Source organism: Nannobrachium achirus (genome assembly GCF_963921795.1).
Source record: "Nannobrachium achirus genome assembly, chromosome: 10".
In the NCBI taxonomy this organism is placed as follows: Eukaryota; Metazoa; Chordata; class Actinopteri; order Myctophiformes; family Myctophidae; genus Nannobrachium; species Nannobrachium achirus.
The window spans coordinates 19,470,666-19,486,219 of NC_137819.1; the positions used below are offsets into that span (position 1 = coordinate 19,470,666).

General features: G+C 42.6%; 1 protein-coding gene across 1 annotated transcript in view; it reads right to left on the minus strand.

Annotated features, from left to right (window-relative positions):
* Positions 1-11,121: 11,121 nt before the first annotated feature.
* The window catches only part of LOC308293340 (receptor-type tyrosine-protein phosphatase U-like), a gene marked incomplete at both ends in the record, with an annotated part of 255,222 nt that continues 250,789 nt past the window's right edge, over positions 11,122-15,554 (minus strand). The window contains 2 exons of the mRNA XM_080735807.1: positions 11,122-11,184; positions 12,487-12,622. Of these exons, the coding sequence (XP_080591933.1) occupies positions 11,122-11,184; positions 12,487-12,622 (199 nt within the window). The remainder of the gene's footprint in view (positions 11,185-12,486; positions 12,623-15,554) is intronic.

Sequence of the window (15,554 nt, forward strand, 5' to 3'; positions counted from 1 at the left end):
GAGGACGTCTCTCTTGAAAGCGTCGATCTGCCCCTGTGGTGGTCTGTGGAAATCACCAGCAGAAAATACTTGTAGTTGTCATTCCGAAACATTCCTTCAGTGAAGAGCTTCCACCCACCTATACCGTCTAGACTAGAGTGAAGAAGTGAACAATGCATTACCACCGACAGGCTGGCCTTGGACTTGGACCTGCCTCAAAGCAAAGCAAAAGAACCCCAAACTCTAAACTCCTCCTATGATCTTCGTAAGCGAAGAACCAGCCATTGTGTGCGTGTGTGTTTTCTTTTTTCCACATGAAAGTCACCTTTGTGGACTATGTGGTTGACATAATACTCTTTGCATCTTCATCTCATGTACATCGTGCAAATCTCCAATCTCTATATTTAAACCTTTTGTGTTTTTTTCATAAATTAATAAACTACTTGATCATACTATCGTCACACAAAAGCATCGTAGATCTGCTACTTTTGATGCAGTGGCGGCTCCAGAGAATTGTGAGTGGGGGGGCTATCATGGGGAGCTGGCTTTTTTAGAGCAGGGGCTAATTCATTTTGGCAACAAACTATAACGAATAGTACTCAGGGACATGCTGGCCATTGGGAAAAGCGGGACAAGTCCCGAACGGCCGGTTCATTCCCGGCGGGTCCAGGCCGGCCATTAGGAAAAAAATAAAGTAATAAAGTAAATCGTCACTGTCGGGCAGAAACCTTGTATCTCCAAGTTTCAAATGTGTAATTTTTTTCGCAAAGCAAAGCCCTGCTTCATCATACAAGGCCGTCGCACAAAAGTAGTGAAAACAGCAGATCTACAAGCATACAACGCCTTGCGGTGCGAGGTGTTGTGTGCTTGTAGATCGGCTGTTTTCACTAGTTTAATTCATTTTTTAAATGATAAATACAAAACAAACGGTTTTGGACATACAAGGTTTCCCCCCAACAACGACGAAATATAACTCATGTAATTGGCCCACTGGCTTGTCTCTTGTCATGATCTCAAATGGCAAATCTTTGAGTAGCAGCAGCGCTATAGAGAGAGATCTCTCTCTATAGCGTGTAATGAGGGCCTCTCCAACTCTTTTTCCCGGGCTGAATCAGGGGCCCAGCACGTCCCTGATAGTACTAATATGACAAACGAGATTCTCTCGCTTACAGTATGGATAACGAACAGACCAGATCATTGGTAAATGCCAGGTCGAAATCTGTGGACTGTAGGTGATCGGGTTTTTGTGAGGCTGAAGATACTTTCCAGCATAAAAAGTACAGTTTTATAGTATGGTTTACATAGAAGTCAGTCTTTCATGTATATTTAATTTGGTTGTTTCTTAACTATTTTTCATCACAATTGAGCACACACACACACACACACACACACACACACACACACACACACACACACACACACACACACACACACACACACACACACACACACACACACACACACACACACACACACACACACACACACACACACACACACACACACACACACACACACACGTACGTTTAGGAATTTCCTGTAACTAAAGACATTTAAAGTGTGACCCAAAACAACTGTTAGCTACATTATCTTTGTTACAGGTTTGAACATATAAATAAAACCAGAAAGTGACATTAAAACAGTACATACTGTACCGAGTATGTTTTTCTTCTTGCCTGTGTCTCTGGTAGATCTCTGGTCTCTGTTCCTCCTCTGCACGGCTGGAAGAAGTTCTCTGATGATTTACGTCAGTCAACAATAGAAATAACACAATGTAGAAATACTCTTTTACAGGTAAAAATCCTGTATTAAAGTTTATACTTGAGGTAAAAGTACAAAAATACAGGCATTACAAAACTCTCTCTCTCTTTCTCTCTCTCTCTGATCTCTTCCTCCTCTGACACACAGTTGAAAAGAGGCTGATAGGACAAAGACCCGCCCCTAAAATCATTGTACAGCATGAACAGCAGTGACGTACACAAGCTCACAACGCATCACAAATGCGACACGTAGTAAACTTGTAAATTGTCTTTATTTATTATTTTATTTTATTTTTTGTAACAATGCATTGACATTAGATAATGGGCTTTGTAATGTGTAGCCTACATTTTGAATAATTTTGATCTCTGAACTCAAGTCCAATCAAGTCCAAATTGGACTTGAAGAAACCTCTTATCTCCATATTTTAACGTTTAGTTTGTTTCGTGAATGAACATGATCATCATACTACAGCATCACGCAAACCTATCAGAACATAGCAGCTCTACCAGCTCGAAACGTGTCTCCAAACGACGCGTTTTGAGCTTATCGATCTGCTTTGTTTTGCTATTTCATTAATTTTAATCTTGAAAAGTAACGGTTTGACATCATGAGGTTTCCACCAGACAGAGACGAAATTAAAAAATATAACGTAAGTGTAGGAAGACTATTAAAACTATTACATGTGTGTGCTTAAGTTTAAGTATATTCACCACTTGAACCCTCCAGCATCCATATTCTGGTTGGAACTTTTTGGTCAGAAATAGCAGATCAACAAGCTCACAACGTGCATTATTCAAAATGTATAATTTAATTTAAGTATGTTTCTTTTCTTTTTTTTCTTTTTTTTTTTACCTATGAATGTATTTCTGCATTCAGGTTTATCAGTTATACACGTAAAACAGGGGTTTCACAACCTTTTCCCCTTGGGAGTCCCCCTCCCGTGCACTTTGTATTTTTCAGGGCATGATTCGTGGTTTTGTGAAACATGTTTAAAAATGTTCAGACCACCTCCAAACAGACAGGGCTTCTCGCTGCCGCACCTGTGGTATTTGGCATCCCGCCTGGACGGGAAACACTGCCGTTGTGTAATGAGTGGTGTCATGTTATCAGTTATAATATGTTGAAAACAGGGGGGTTGCGTAAAAAGACAGTTACTGTGTAAATTACCCGAGTTCTGCAGGGGGGAGTGTCCTATGTTTTTCTCCCACTCTAGTCAATATGTCAGGGCTCTACTGGTTCACAACCTGTTTTCCTTGGAGGCCCATTTTAACATAACTACACACATGCATGCATGCACGCACACACACACATGCACACACACATGCACGCATGCATGCACACACATGCACACACACAGGTGGTTGAAAGTGGAAGAAAATAAGCCCGGGCCGTTAGTCAAGTCAAGTGGTACTAACTCACCCACCTCAGGAAGGAGGGGGGTTGAGGTTGAGGCCTGTTTGTCTCTTTGGAGGTGGTGGTCCAAAAATGTTTGCGGTTTTCAAAAATATCTCACAATGTGCCGCATCACAATGTTGGAGCTAATAGATCTGCTAGTTTGGCTATTCATTGTAACAAGAACTGTATAGGGGTCTAAGTGGTAAACGAGTTTCAAAAACCTGTGTGTGTGTGTGTGTGTGTGTGTGTGCGTGCGTGCGTGCGTGCGTGTGTGCGTGCGTGCGTGCGTGCGTGCGCGCACATGCACACACCATCTATTTCTTCATGTTCCCTCTTTAACTTTCCTTCTTACTCTTACATTCTGTAGCACCTCTCACAGTAATTACATTATTTATCAAAACAACATTGAAGCAATGCTTCATAATTCTGTTGCTTTTCACACATCGTGATGTTATTCATCACATTAATCCAATTTCCGTTCACAACCATGTTGGCATTATAAAATGTCTTTCATTCTGGCTTGTCTCTGTGTCAAAGTATTTTTACTCTCCCTGTTAGCCGTGTCTCACTCACACTTGCACGTGGTTGGGTGTTCTGTTCTCTTGCCTGTGGTTTTCCTGTTATTCACAGCAGCTACTTCCTCTTTCTATAGTTGTTATTCACAGTTAGTTCCTCTTTTTCTGTTTTGCTCTCACTGTCCTTTCTTTTGCAATCATTCTCTCTGTCTATTTTCTCTTCACAGGTTTGAGGTTAGACACTTTAACCATAGTTCGAGTTAATTACTTAGATATTTACCAACTAATTAGAATGAATCTTTTATTATTAGGTATAGGAAATAACATACCATTTATGTATTAAACAAAAGCATAAACGCAACACATTCATCTCTCTTCCTGCATTGATCGTGGCTACCACTGTCTGCAGTATCTCTTTGTCTGTTTGAGGGACATAATCTGGCCTAGCTGCTCCTTCCTCTGCTGCCAATATCCAGCCAGAGTTCTGCCTGTTCAATGGGATCATACATGGCCATGGTGTGGCTCTGCCTCTTTGAATCTAAGGTATACCACCGCCTGATGGTTCATCTGGTTCTTCTCTGGGCGCTGCATGAGCTATGTGTTTATCTGGACGAGGGTCACAAGCCACGGACCTGTCAGACGAGGGTCTCGACCCTATACAAACCGCAGACTGTACGGCAGTGTGTGCAGGTCTCAGCTTGTGTCAGAAACAAAACACTGGTGTGAATCGGGTGGAAACCTTGTATGTCCAAAACCGTTTTGTACTACTATAAAAAAATAAATGTGTAAAATAATATTAACTGAGAAAGCTCTGTCACCCCCGGTTCGTTTTTTTTGACTTGGTGATGTCCAAGGGGATTGGCATTAAAAAGATCAGAATTTTGCTTTGTTGTCACATCACAGATTTAAAGAAATAAAAAGTGGGTGAAATTAAGTTTTTGGCACCCGACCTGAGGGTTTTACAAATATTGAACCAATAAAAAGTATCAACAAGTGTGTGTGAATAATTAGCTACATTGGACCCATTGGAACAAGTTATTATTTTTTTTTCTGTTCTGAAAATTTTAGGACATACAAGGTTTCCACCTGACAGAGACGACATTAGAGAGAGATGGCAACCTTCCCTGTTTGTTTCCACTGTAGCTCTTAGCTCTTGGCAATGACCACGGACTGTGTAATCATAAATGATAATGGCACTCTCCGCTTTGCATAATGCGAAAGGTATAATGTTTATAGAAACTCAATGTGAAGGGGTTGAGAGTGCCCCGTTCGTTGCCAAGTTTGATGAGCAAAATCATCACGTTATTGACAAAAGGCAAATAAAGTACAACAACCCTTCACAGGTTGAGTTCATCCAACATAAAATAATTCTGCCGCAACCGGTCCAGCCCTCATTAAGTTGTGTTTTGCCCAACGTGGCCTTTGCCTCCCTCGGAATGGCTTTGACAGCTCTGGCTGCCACACAGGCCTCAGCACAGCCTGAATGACACTTGACAGAGTGACACCCCTGTCACCAACCCTGTCAACAGCTTCTCAATCCCTGGGGGCGGTTTTCAAACAACTCTGACCCTGTGGCGGAAGCTACCGTTCTAATGTATTTCTATCGTTAGCACAACATTTGAGGAGGAAACCCATTGTTTTGTTTTGTGTTCTTTCTAAATTTAGATTTAGAGTAGCCAATTCCTTTTTCTTCCCAAAGTCGTTATGCCAATAGATTCCTCCCCACATACTGTACATTACTGTGTTGTCACTACTGGCGCACCTGCCAGTGAGGAGCCCCCACCAGGAGGACGTAGTCGTAGAGCCTTCGTCCTACTCCCCCCGACCAACACTACCCGCTGAACTATCACCCTCTCTGCCCGGCTTCCCTCGAAGCTGGGGAATGTTAACCTGGTGAAATGCTAATCTGCCGACGCTGGTGAATGCAAACCGGGTGAATGTTAACCTGGCAAATGCTACTATGCCTAAACCTAACCCAAACCCTAACCTCAGTAAAACTATGCCTAAACCTAACCCTAACCAGAAAGAAAGAAAGAATAAGAATTTAACTACATCATCCCACAAGGGAAATTCAGTTTTCAGCTTAACCCAGCTGAACCCAGTGCTGCCCACAAGGAGCGCGAGGGAAGGGGAGCAGTGATAGCTGGAGCGGGGAATCGTACCTGCAACCTCTGGGTCCTCCGGAGTCCTAGGTATGGACACTAACCATTCAGCTATCACTGCTAAACCATTAGTCGAACTAATGGGACGTAGAGATATCTAGATTTTACCAAAAAAAGACAGCACTGAAGCAGCTTGGATTTCATTTTCTCGGGTGGACACGTGTCCAAAACTGTTACTTTTCAGGAGCATCAAAAATAGCAGATCTACAAGTTCAAAAAGCATATTCTTTGCCTCTACACTCTTATTCGTAGCTTTGGGCACAGAGAGAGGTAGACGTTATGATCAGTGAGCCTCCCTGAGCAGTGAGAAGCCTGCAGACAGTGATGGAGGAAATACTCACACATTCTTTACTTAATTAAGAGTATCAATACCCTATTGTAAAAATAGTCTGTTTCAAGTACAAGTTCAGTATTGAAAATGTACTTGAGTAAAAGTACAAAAGTATTGGCATCAAAATGTAGGCTACTTAATGTACCAAAAAGCTATGCAGACGGTCCCATTCCCAAGTTTATATACTGTTAGTGCGTTGAAAATAGCAGATCTACAAACTTGTAGATCGGTTATTTTCTAATTGCCAAGGAGTATACTGTAGGTCTGACTCTGAAGTGGTTTTGTAATAATAATCAAAATCTACAAGTAACGAGAAACGTAAGTTTTCAAATAATTGTAGCAGAGTAAAAGTGCTGTATGTGGAGTAGAAGTAAAAGTATTGCAAATTGTACATACTCCAGTGTACACTCAAAAGTGTACATACTGTAAGTACAGTACTAACTTGACTTAGGGTGACCAGTCATCCGGTTTGGCCGGGACAGTCCCATTTTCAAGCTGTGTGTCCCGGTGTCCCGACAAATATCTCTAAAACACTAATATGTCCCGGTCAACATTCACTACAAAATTGTCCCAGTTTTCGCCAGAATTAAAATAATGAGACTGTTTGTCAATCACTCACTGCCTGTATGCAATCCTGCAGTGTGTATGTGCACGTGCACGAACGTTATAGAGAATGGGCACGCGTGTGCGTGGACGTGGTAACGTGCACATTGCTTTGAGGGTCCCGGTAGTGGTGCACGTCCCGGTTTGAGCGGATGAAAATATGGTCACCCTAACTTGACTAGATCATGAAGACTGGATAAAGCCCCTGTGGAAAAAAGGGATATTAGGGATTACACTGTAGGCCTACAACAGAATGAATGACACCACTAGAGATTACACCCCCTATCTTCCATTTCAGCCCGTAGCAAGTCAAGTGTCCATTGCGCTCTGGAGTTGAAATACTGACATGATGACTACTTACCAAATATGCTAATCCAGGTAGGTGTCTGAAAAAAAAATCAGGCCAAGGACCACACAGCTGAGAGAGAGAAGCAGAGACTGGACGGGACGGGACGACATAAAACATATCACTTATCCTACCTGTAATGTAAAAGATTAAAAATAACACCTAGTGTGAAGTGAGCGGTGCCATTTATGAGTTAATTTCATTAAGCGTCCCGCAAAACTTGGCCAATGTCACCCTGTGCATACAACACACTTGCCAGATGTAGGCAACGCTTCGCGTCCCGGACAAGGCCAGATGTTGGAGCTTAGCTCAAAATAGGTGGCCAATGGTCAAGGGCACTGGGACCTGAAAAAAATACATGTCTTTGTTCACTACATAATACTATATGATTTGTGACAGACACGGATGGCCACTGGTTGGCGGAAGTGTACACACACACACACACACACACACACACACACACACACACACACACACACACACACACACACACACACACACACACACACACACACACACACACACACACACACACACACACACACACACACACACACACACACACACTTCTAGTTACAAATATGCAGTTATTGCCACCAATAGCGTCAGCTGAGAGAAAGTAAAGACAGATAATAGAGAGGATGGATAACTTGCTTCATGCAATAGGCCCAGTGGTGGTTTATGGCTTCTAAATTTAAGACATTCAAACACTATAAAGTGTTTATGGAAATGCCATAAAATTGATGCTCAAACAATGCACAAGTAAACAACATTGTTTATGTTAGTCATAATACAAACCATAAATTAATGGATGTTTACAAGTAGCTACTCTGCACGTAGCTTGTTTTTTTTATGGCTATGGAGAAATATAACTCTTGTATAAAATAAAAGTCTGCCAAGTGTGACATCAAATAAGTCACATTCCACTTTCTAACTAACTGTAACATTGACATTAAATGTCCGTGTTCCTTTCAGCTTCTTTCCCTTTAAACTATAAGAACAGTGTGAACAGAGTGAAAGCAGCAAGCAGCAGAAGAACTGGACCTAGACAATGTTGTCTAGGTCAACGTTATATTAGCAGTGTGTACCTACGACCCCCGTAGGTACTCACAGAGTACAACAATACCAGACAATATACAGTGCACTTCATCCTCCTAACCTCAGCTCTGTGACCTCCAGGGCAGTGGCTCCCAGACTAGGGGTCAGGACACCAACATTATTTTGGGGGGAGGTCCCCACATGATTAGGTTTAATGCATTGTTTTGTCACTCGAAAGTAAGCAAACCAATAACATACAGTATAAGCGTGTATGCACGGGGTGTCTGCACATTTCTAAAGTTACAATTGAATGACTTTTAAGACCAAATTGGCCAAATTGTTGAATAGTACAAATGAAAGAGGTAGACATTGTGAAAATAGACGATCTACACTTGTAGTATTTTCATAATATGTATCTGTGGAACTAACTAAGTGTAATACCTACAATTCCAAGTGCTTGTCAGTGTGGGTGGGGGAGTCCCCAGTACAAAATAAATATGATTATTTTGGGGGGTCGTGGCCTGAAAAGTTTGGGAACCGGACAGCGTTTCCCCACCCACTTACCTTTAATGTCGCAGGGATGTTGTTTACTCTACTATAGACAGGAGTGGCCGGTCAGCTCATCATAACACCAAAATGAAAACAAAATGAAAACACTTTGAATAAATACAACATTTTGCAGACTGCTCTTTCGGGTGAAGTGGATCAATATTACACCCCCACAGCGACACTTCGGTAAAAATATTTATTTTAATGTATTTATTTATTCATGTTTTTTTTTATACATAGCTCTTTTCACGTAGCAAACCCCACTGAAGCAGACTGGGCCACGGACTGTGACGCAACACGTTAAACGACCGGCATGCAGAGCGATGCTGAAAGTGGTCCCCGTTTGTTCACAATCACACAGACAGAATGATTTGGCACGCTGAGGAGAAGACGACATCTAGAGAAACGTATTTACACAAATAATAAATAAAAACATAAATAAAGTCCCAAGTTAGGGATGCACCGATATGGAAATTCTTGTTCGATACCATTTTTTCTTTTTTTTCCCGCAGATGCCGATATTTATTTTTGTTGGTTGCTAGTCATTCCCTCCTTTTGTGCCAGGGAAACAAATCCGTCGGAAAGTCTTTCCGAATCTGCGGCTTGGTAGAATGCAGATAACCAACGGACCAAAATTGACGCATCACATCAACAGCCAAACAGTGACTAACTGTCGTCGGTGAAAGTCAACTTTATTAGCAGACATGCCGATGGCAGTCAACGAGGAAAATATATATTGGTGCATGCCTAGTCCCGGGACAACTCTGCTGTACAAATACATACAGGATGTGACAAACTTCAAATCGATTATCGACCCTGGTTCGAGCAGCCGAAATCCCCTCCCTCCAGCCGGTGTCACCGAAGATCCCGTTCAAAGTTCGGTGCAGCATGGGGACTTCACCGACCATGTTCTCCACCTTGTTCACTTCAAGGACCTCCAGTTTGATATGCATTAGGCCATGAGCCAGCATTTGATATTTTCTTTCAATCTCTGGGATCAATCTGCACTGTGAACCACATGATTAGTATTTATTTATTTTTTCAACTCTTGAGAGTGTACAAATGGAGCCGATTCATTTTCCATTCGTACACTCTCAGTGACCGACCTGTGAAGGCCTGTCCATACTCCCTCCGAAACCGAACTTTACGTCGGAAAGGCCCGGGGTTCAACTACAAAATGACGTCACTCTGAAAAGCATTACGTCGAATTAAGAGTTCGGAAAGCTGCACGTCGGAAAGTCGGAAGTCTCCGACGAAAAGTTCCGTTTCGGAGATAGTACGGAGGGTCCATTTAGAACCCCGGTGGTCCATGGACATGACATTGAGATACAGTAGAATACACAATTTACAGAGATGTACAGACATGACAGGCTGTCTTCTTCACACTTCCCTTCCCTGTTAAGTCATCCGTCATCCCCCCCATTGTCATGCCTGATTTGCCTCTTCGTCTCCACTGAATTGCCACCCAGGTGTGAAATGACAACATTTCACACCTGGGAAATGTTCCCCTTTCTCCATCTGCTTGGACTTCCCACTGACTTTCCACTGAATGACCAAATGGCAGACCCTTCTCAAATGTTGCATCTGTACAAAATAGACAACAAAAGGTCACCCGGTGGGCTGGTATCGACCGTAGTCCCTTTCCTCTGTGTTTGTTCGTAGTAAGGCAGGAACGCAGCGTCGCACGGCAGATTAGTATCAACCGATTAGTATCCCACGCGATCATACTTTTACCAACCTGTACGGTAGGTAGGTAGGTAGATCACCACGGCAACGACCAATACAAAAATGAAAACGGGGCGGTTTCGACTCCATTTCCTGCCAAAGTGTTCCTCCGGTTTTGGCAGGTGTTTAGTGGCACCAAAGCATACAGGTTGCAGAGAAAAAGAAGGGTGTCATCAGTAAAGAAAGGTGTCGTCAGTAATGATGGGTATCGTCAGATCGGTTTTTACAAGGCTGTCCAGTAGTGTTTTCTGTGTCACTGTGTCTCATTGGTGGGCCCGTACAGTTCAGAAATCTGTCCACCAATGGCAGCACAGGTGGAGATTCCAAGCTAATTTATGGGTAGCATTTGTAGGCCATGTTGGTCCTCAACATGGCCATTTAGGACTACAAATGCAACCCATGAATAGACAGTACAGTCCATCTCTTTACGGAAAGTCAGCAGTTAGCTGTCTATCGATGATGTCACTGGTAGGCAGGTCTGTGAACAGTCCACAGTCCTCCTCTGAGACACAGAATAAGTAGACAGAAATGGTACTAACTTGTAATGAGCATTAGTGAGGACCGATTATTATGAAGATATGGTTGGAAATCAGTGAAGTGTTTGATGAAGAGGTCATGTTTGATCCGGGCATTGAAAAGACGACATCCAGAGCTGTGTGCGAGGACTGAGACTGTGTCACCGACGCTGTAGCACCCTCTAGTGGTCGTGGATCAATGCTATCTGACCTCCAGGCAGTCCAGGTACTCCTGGGCCAGTTCATAACAGAACCGATACTGCTCCTGAAACACACACAAACAGACAACCCAAATGTCACTCAGTGTAACAATGCAACATTCATAATATATTAATGCAGTGGTTCTCAACCTTTCAGGCTGTGGCCCCCAAAATAATCATATTTCAACGGGACCCCCCCCCCCCCCCCCTGACGAGCACTAAGAGTTGAATTATTAAATTTTGTATAACACGGTTCTATTGTGAAAATAGCAGATCTACATACAATTCCTCACATTGCGTTTTGAGCATGTAGATCTGCTATTTTCAACAACAAAACATTGTGTGTGTATTTGTGCATTCTTGTTTCTGTGTTTTTCTCTTTCTGTATAAAATTGCTTGTGATATTGTTTTGTACAAAGGTTTCTAAAGATATGTTCAGCATTTCTTCAAATGTGAATGTTAAAAACGGAAAGTAATAAAAGTATTAATCACAAAAAAAAACAAAAAAAAACAAGCAACAGTGTTCCTAGTTTCACGTGTGGTTACAAAAGAAAAGTGTGCGCGTGAGCCAGCCAGTAATATTACTAGTCCGCTAGACAAGGTATCTGATTAAATAAGATGCTAACTGTTTCAGTAGTTCCTCATGAATAAACATTCAGTGACTCAGCCTACCAAGTGCTAAAGAGGGCCAAGTGCACTCCCCTACGGAGAGGTTCAGATTAGTCTCTGGAGAGACTCTTCAAATGCTTCCGTCAAACAGTCTGCGAGGCGCTGAAAACGATTTGGGAATAAAGCGTTTAATCTTTGCAGTCGGGCACACATTGGTCTTAATTCACTGACTGCCAGGATTCAGAAAAGATCTCACCAACCTTATTCTGCGCTAGCGGGAGCATTCAAAAGACACCTACGGGTGTGCTAGAATTGGACAATAATCCATGTCCATACGCGACCATCCATTTAAAGATAGAGGCTTCCACGTCCATTTCGTGTCCAGCCTCTCACCACATACACAGACACTTTGTATTTTGTTGTGTTCCTCCCCCCTAAGCTTGCTGCTTAGCAGGAATGAAAATACTAACAAATATTTTAGAGATATTTAAAAATATATTTTCAGGATCGGATATGACAGTTGTCAGCTTTCAGGAGGCGGAATTCCAGACTCTATGTCGGGTTCAGTGATTGTGGAACAGTTGTCTGGGCTACACCAGACTAGGTTTAGATAGTTTGCGTGTGAAAACAGGATGTGACATGTACAGTAACAACGCGGACGTGACGTATACAAACCTGGCTGAGGCAAAAGCTGAAAAAGGCATGACAAATTATATTTTTCAGCAGGACCAAAACAATTAATGGAAACTTTTACTCACCATGGTCTCCACCATGTTTGGCTTTGAGTTGCGCAGCGTTTTGGCAGCGAAGAACACGTCGACCACTCTGTGATGGCGAATCATTTCCAGGATCATGGTGCAGGCACAGAAAGTACCGCTTCTACCACCTCCGTTCCTGTTCCCAACACACACACACACGCACACACACACACACACACACACACACACACACACACACACACACACACACACACACACACACACACACACACACACACACACACACACACACACACACACACACACACACACACACACACACACACACACACACACACACACACACAGAAAGGTCTGACTGACATGATACACATTCCATCCATGAGTCAAACAACTTTTTCAGCAACATAATGAAATGTCACACATTGAACGAGCTTTCATCAAACATGCTGTCAGAAAAAGGCCAACTGTTCGACCTTAAAGATGACTAATGAGAGTAATGTCCTCCAATACACAGTAAGGGCGACTCGCCCTCTCTCCCAATACAGGGGTGGGGACTTCTAATCCAGCGTGAGATGATGATGTCCCACAAACAGCCTGACTTGTGGACATTAACGGTTCCCCACCATCCAGATGTGGACCTGCAGACCAGTGGATCATGCATGTCTAAATATACTAATGAGACGATTACAACCACAGCTTTTAGAGCTTTATGCTAACGACAAGACATCCGAGAGTTCTTAAAGATGCAGTGCCATGATTTATTTCCCCCATATAACATGATTATCAGGTATTATGATTATACTAGTAGGAGGACTTTTTCCAAAAGAGTGAACAAAAAGAGTTACAATTATGTTTTTATGTGGCCACACCCACCAGTTCATTAAGTATGCCTGGTTGTTCAGGTGGGTGGTGACCCAGCTGAAGTTAGCCACACCCACAGTGTTGGGTGAATGGTAAAAGGGGAGGGGATGATTATATGATGTCATCTAATCACTGTTTTTGGATCGGCACTTTTGACCCACAAGGTGTCAGCCTCCAGGAAGAAATACAAAATACAAAGGGAATATATAATTGCTCATAACAATCAATCCAGGGGGTCTAATGAAGTACTGTCAACCTCATAGACTAGTGTTGTAGTCGAGTCCACCTAAAGCGAGTCCAAGTCAAGTCCAAGTCATATGGGGTTCGAGTCCGAGTCGAGTCCGAGTCAAGAGCCCCTGGGAGGGGGGCGAGTCCGAGTCGAGTCCGAGACCAATGGGAGGCGAGTCCGAGTCGAGTCCGAGACCAATGGCAGGCGAGACCGAGCCGAGTCCAGTTTTCTTTTTTTTCCTTTTTTTTTTTTGATAGGTAGGCTGCAGAAAACAATATATATATATGTTTTTTCGGACACACACACACACACACACACACACACACACACACACACACACACACACACACACACACACACACACACACACACACACACACACACACACACACACACACACACACACACACACACACACACACACACACACACACAATGCAAGAACCCCCCGTTCATGTGCATGCACCTGTCTGGTGTTTCCTACCAATACCTTTCAAATTAATGGCTTGTCTTCAAATTAAATCAATAGGTCTCCCCAAATTACCTTTGGTTGCTGTCAATGCTGTGGTTTAGGTTTGAGGGAGTTTTTTGGAGAGGTAGTTTTTTCCCATACCAATTTTCTGTCTAAGAACTAGACATTTGAGTTCCTACAATTACATTTTCTCCCAGGCACAGAACAAGTACTTTAGTGTACAAATAAAACTTGGCATATACTGCAGTACAATATCCCAAATCACAGACGAGAATTAGGCCTATCCAGTCTAATATCATGATATGGATATAATATTGATGCCCATGCACCAAAAGGCCAAGTGATAACAAAAATAATATTATTTAAAAAATAATTATGTCTACTACTGTAATCTATAACATTTTTAAACATTGCTGTTATAGTTGCATTGAAATAGAGCATGCATGATTTTAGCAAAACGTTTTTCAAACAAACTCTTATCTTAATATTTTATTTTGACTAAAAGCTAAAATAAATAAATAAGGTTTTCCCATTCAAACACATAGCAGTATGTGCCTGTCTGCATTTCATTGTTTAAGCCAAGGTGAGAAATGTAGGCTACCCTATGTCATTAGTCTGATGCCTTTCAAGTACAAGGCAAAACAATACCCCATGTCACTGCTTCAAGTTGTTTTGATTCGTTTTAACCTCTCTACAGGGACTTACAATGTTACACTTCTCTCTGTTGATCAGTGCACTTTAAAACTTTCGGACGAGGCTTGCTTAACGAGTAATAGACTACACCTGGAAATACAAAAAGACGTAAATTCTTAATCCAGCTGTGCGGGTGGATTAAACTACACAACACATGATCACAAAGGCTTGTGTTTGGAAGCTGTTAGGACTTATTTATTTGGGGACACAAGGATATCCTGCAGGTAAGAGGAAAGTGGACTGTTGTGCTGTTGTCTGTTTGGCGAAAAAAATAACTTCTGGGAAGATTAGGTGCTTGCTGCTGTGCAGAGCGGGGCTCTGTGTGTGTGTGTGCCTGTGTGTGCGTGTGCCTATCAGATGCGCGTCAGAATGCTCTGTTACTTAACTCATTAAAAGCCTCAGACATTAACGGATTATAATATCCAGAGTGCCTCCCACCCCCCCCCCATTCACGGCCGTTCTCTTATTTTGTCTTATTTTGAAGGCCACCGGAAGTACTTCCGGTCTGACGTCATCGGATCCTTCGACTGAACCGATCATTGTTTATGTGGAGCCATGCTGGATCGGCTCGTAGCGTTTATACATGTGTTTTATAAGCGAGCATCTGCCTCCATCTTCGCTTCTAAAGTGTAGTTTTGAGATAATGGACATTAAAGATGAGGCGGCCCGTCCACCTCAATGTTATGGGATGACTATTGTGTGCTCGTGGAGCCGTGATGATGACAAATCAGCGCGGATTTCGTCTCCGGAGCGTCGGCCATTGTACTAGGTATTTTTACTCGCCGTTACAGTAATATATTACTTTTCCCGCGACATCGCGTGGATGGCACTATAGATACTCTATTACTT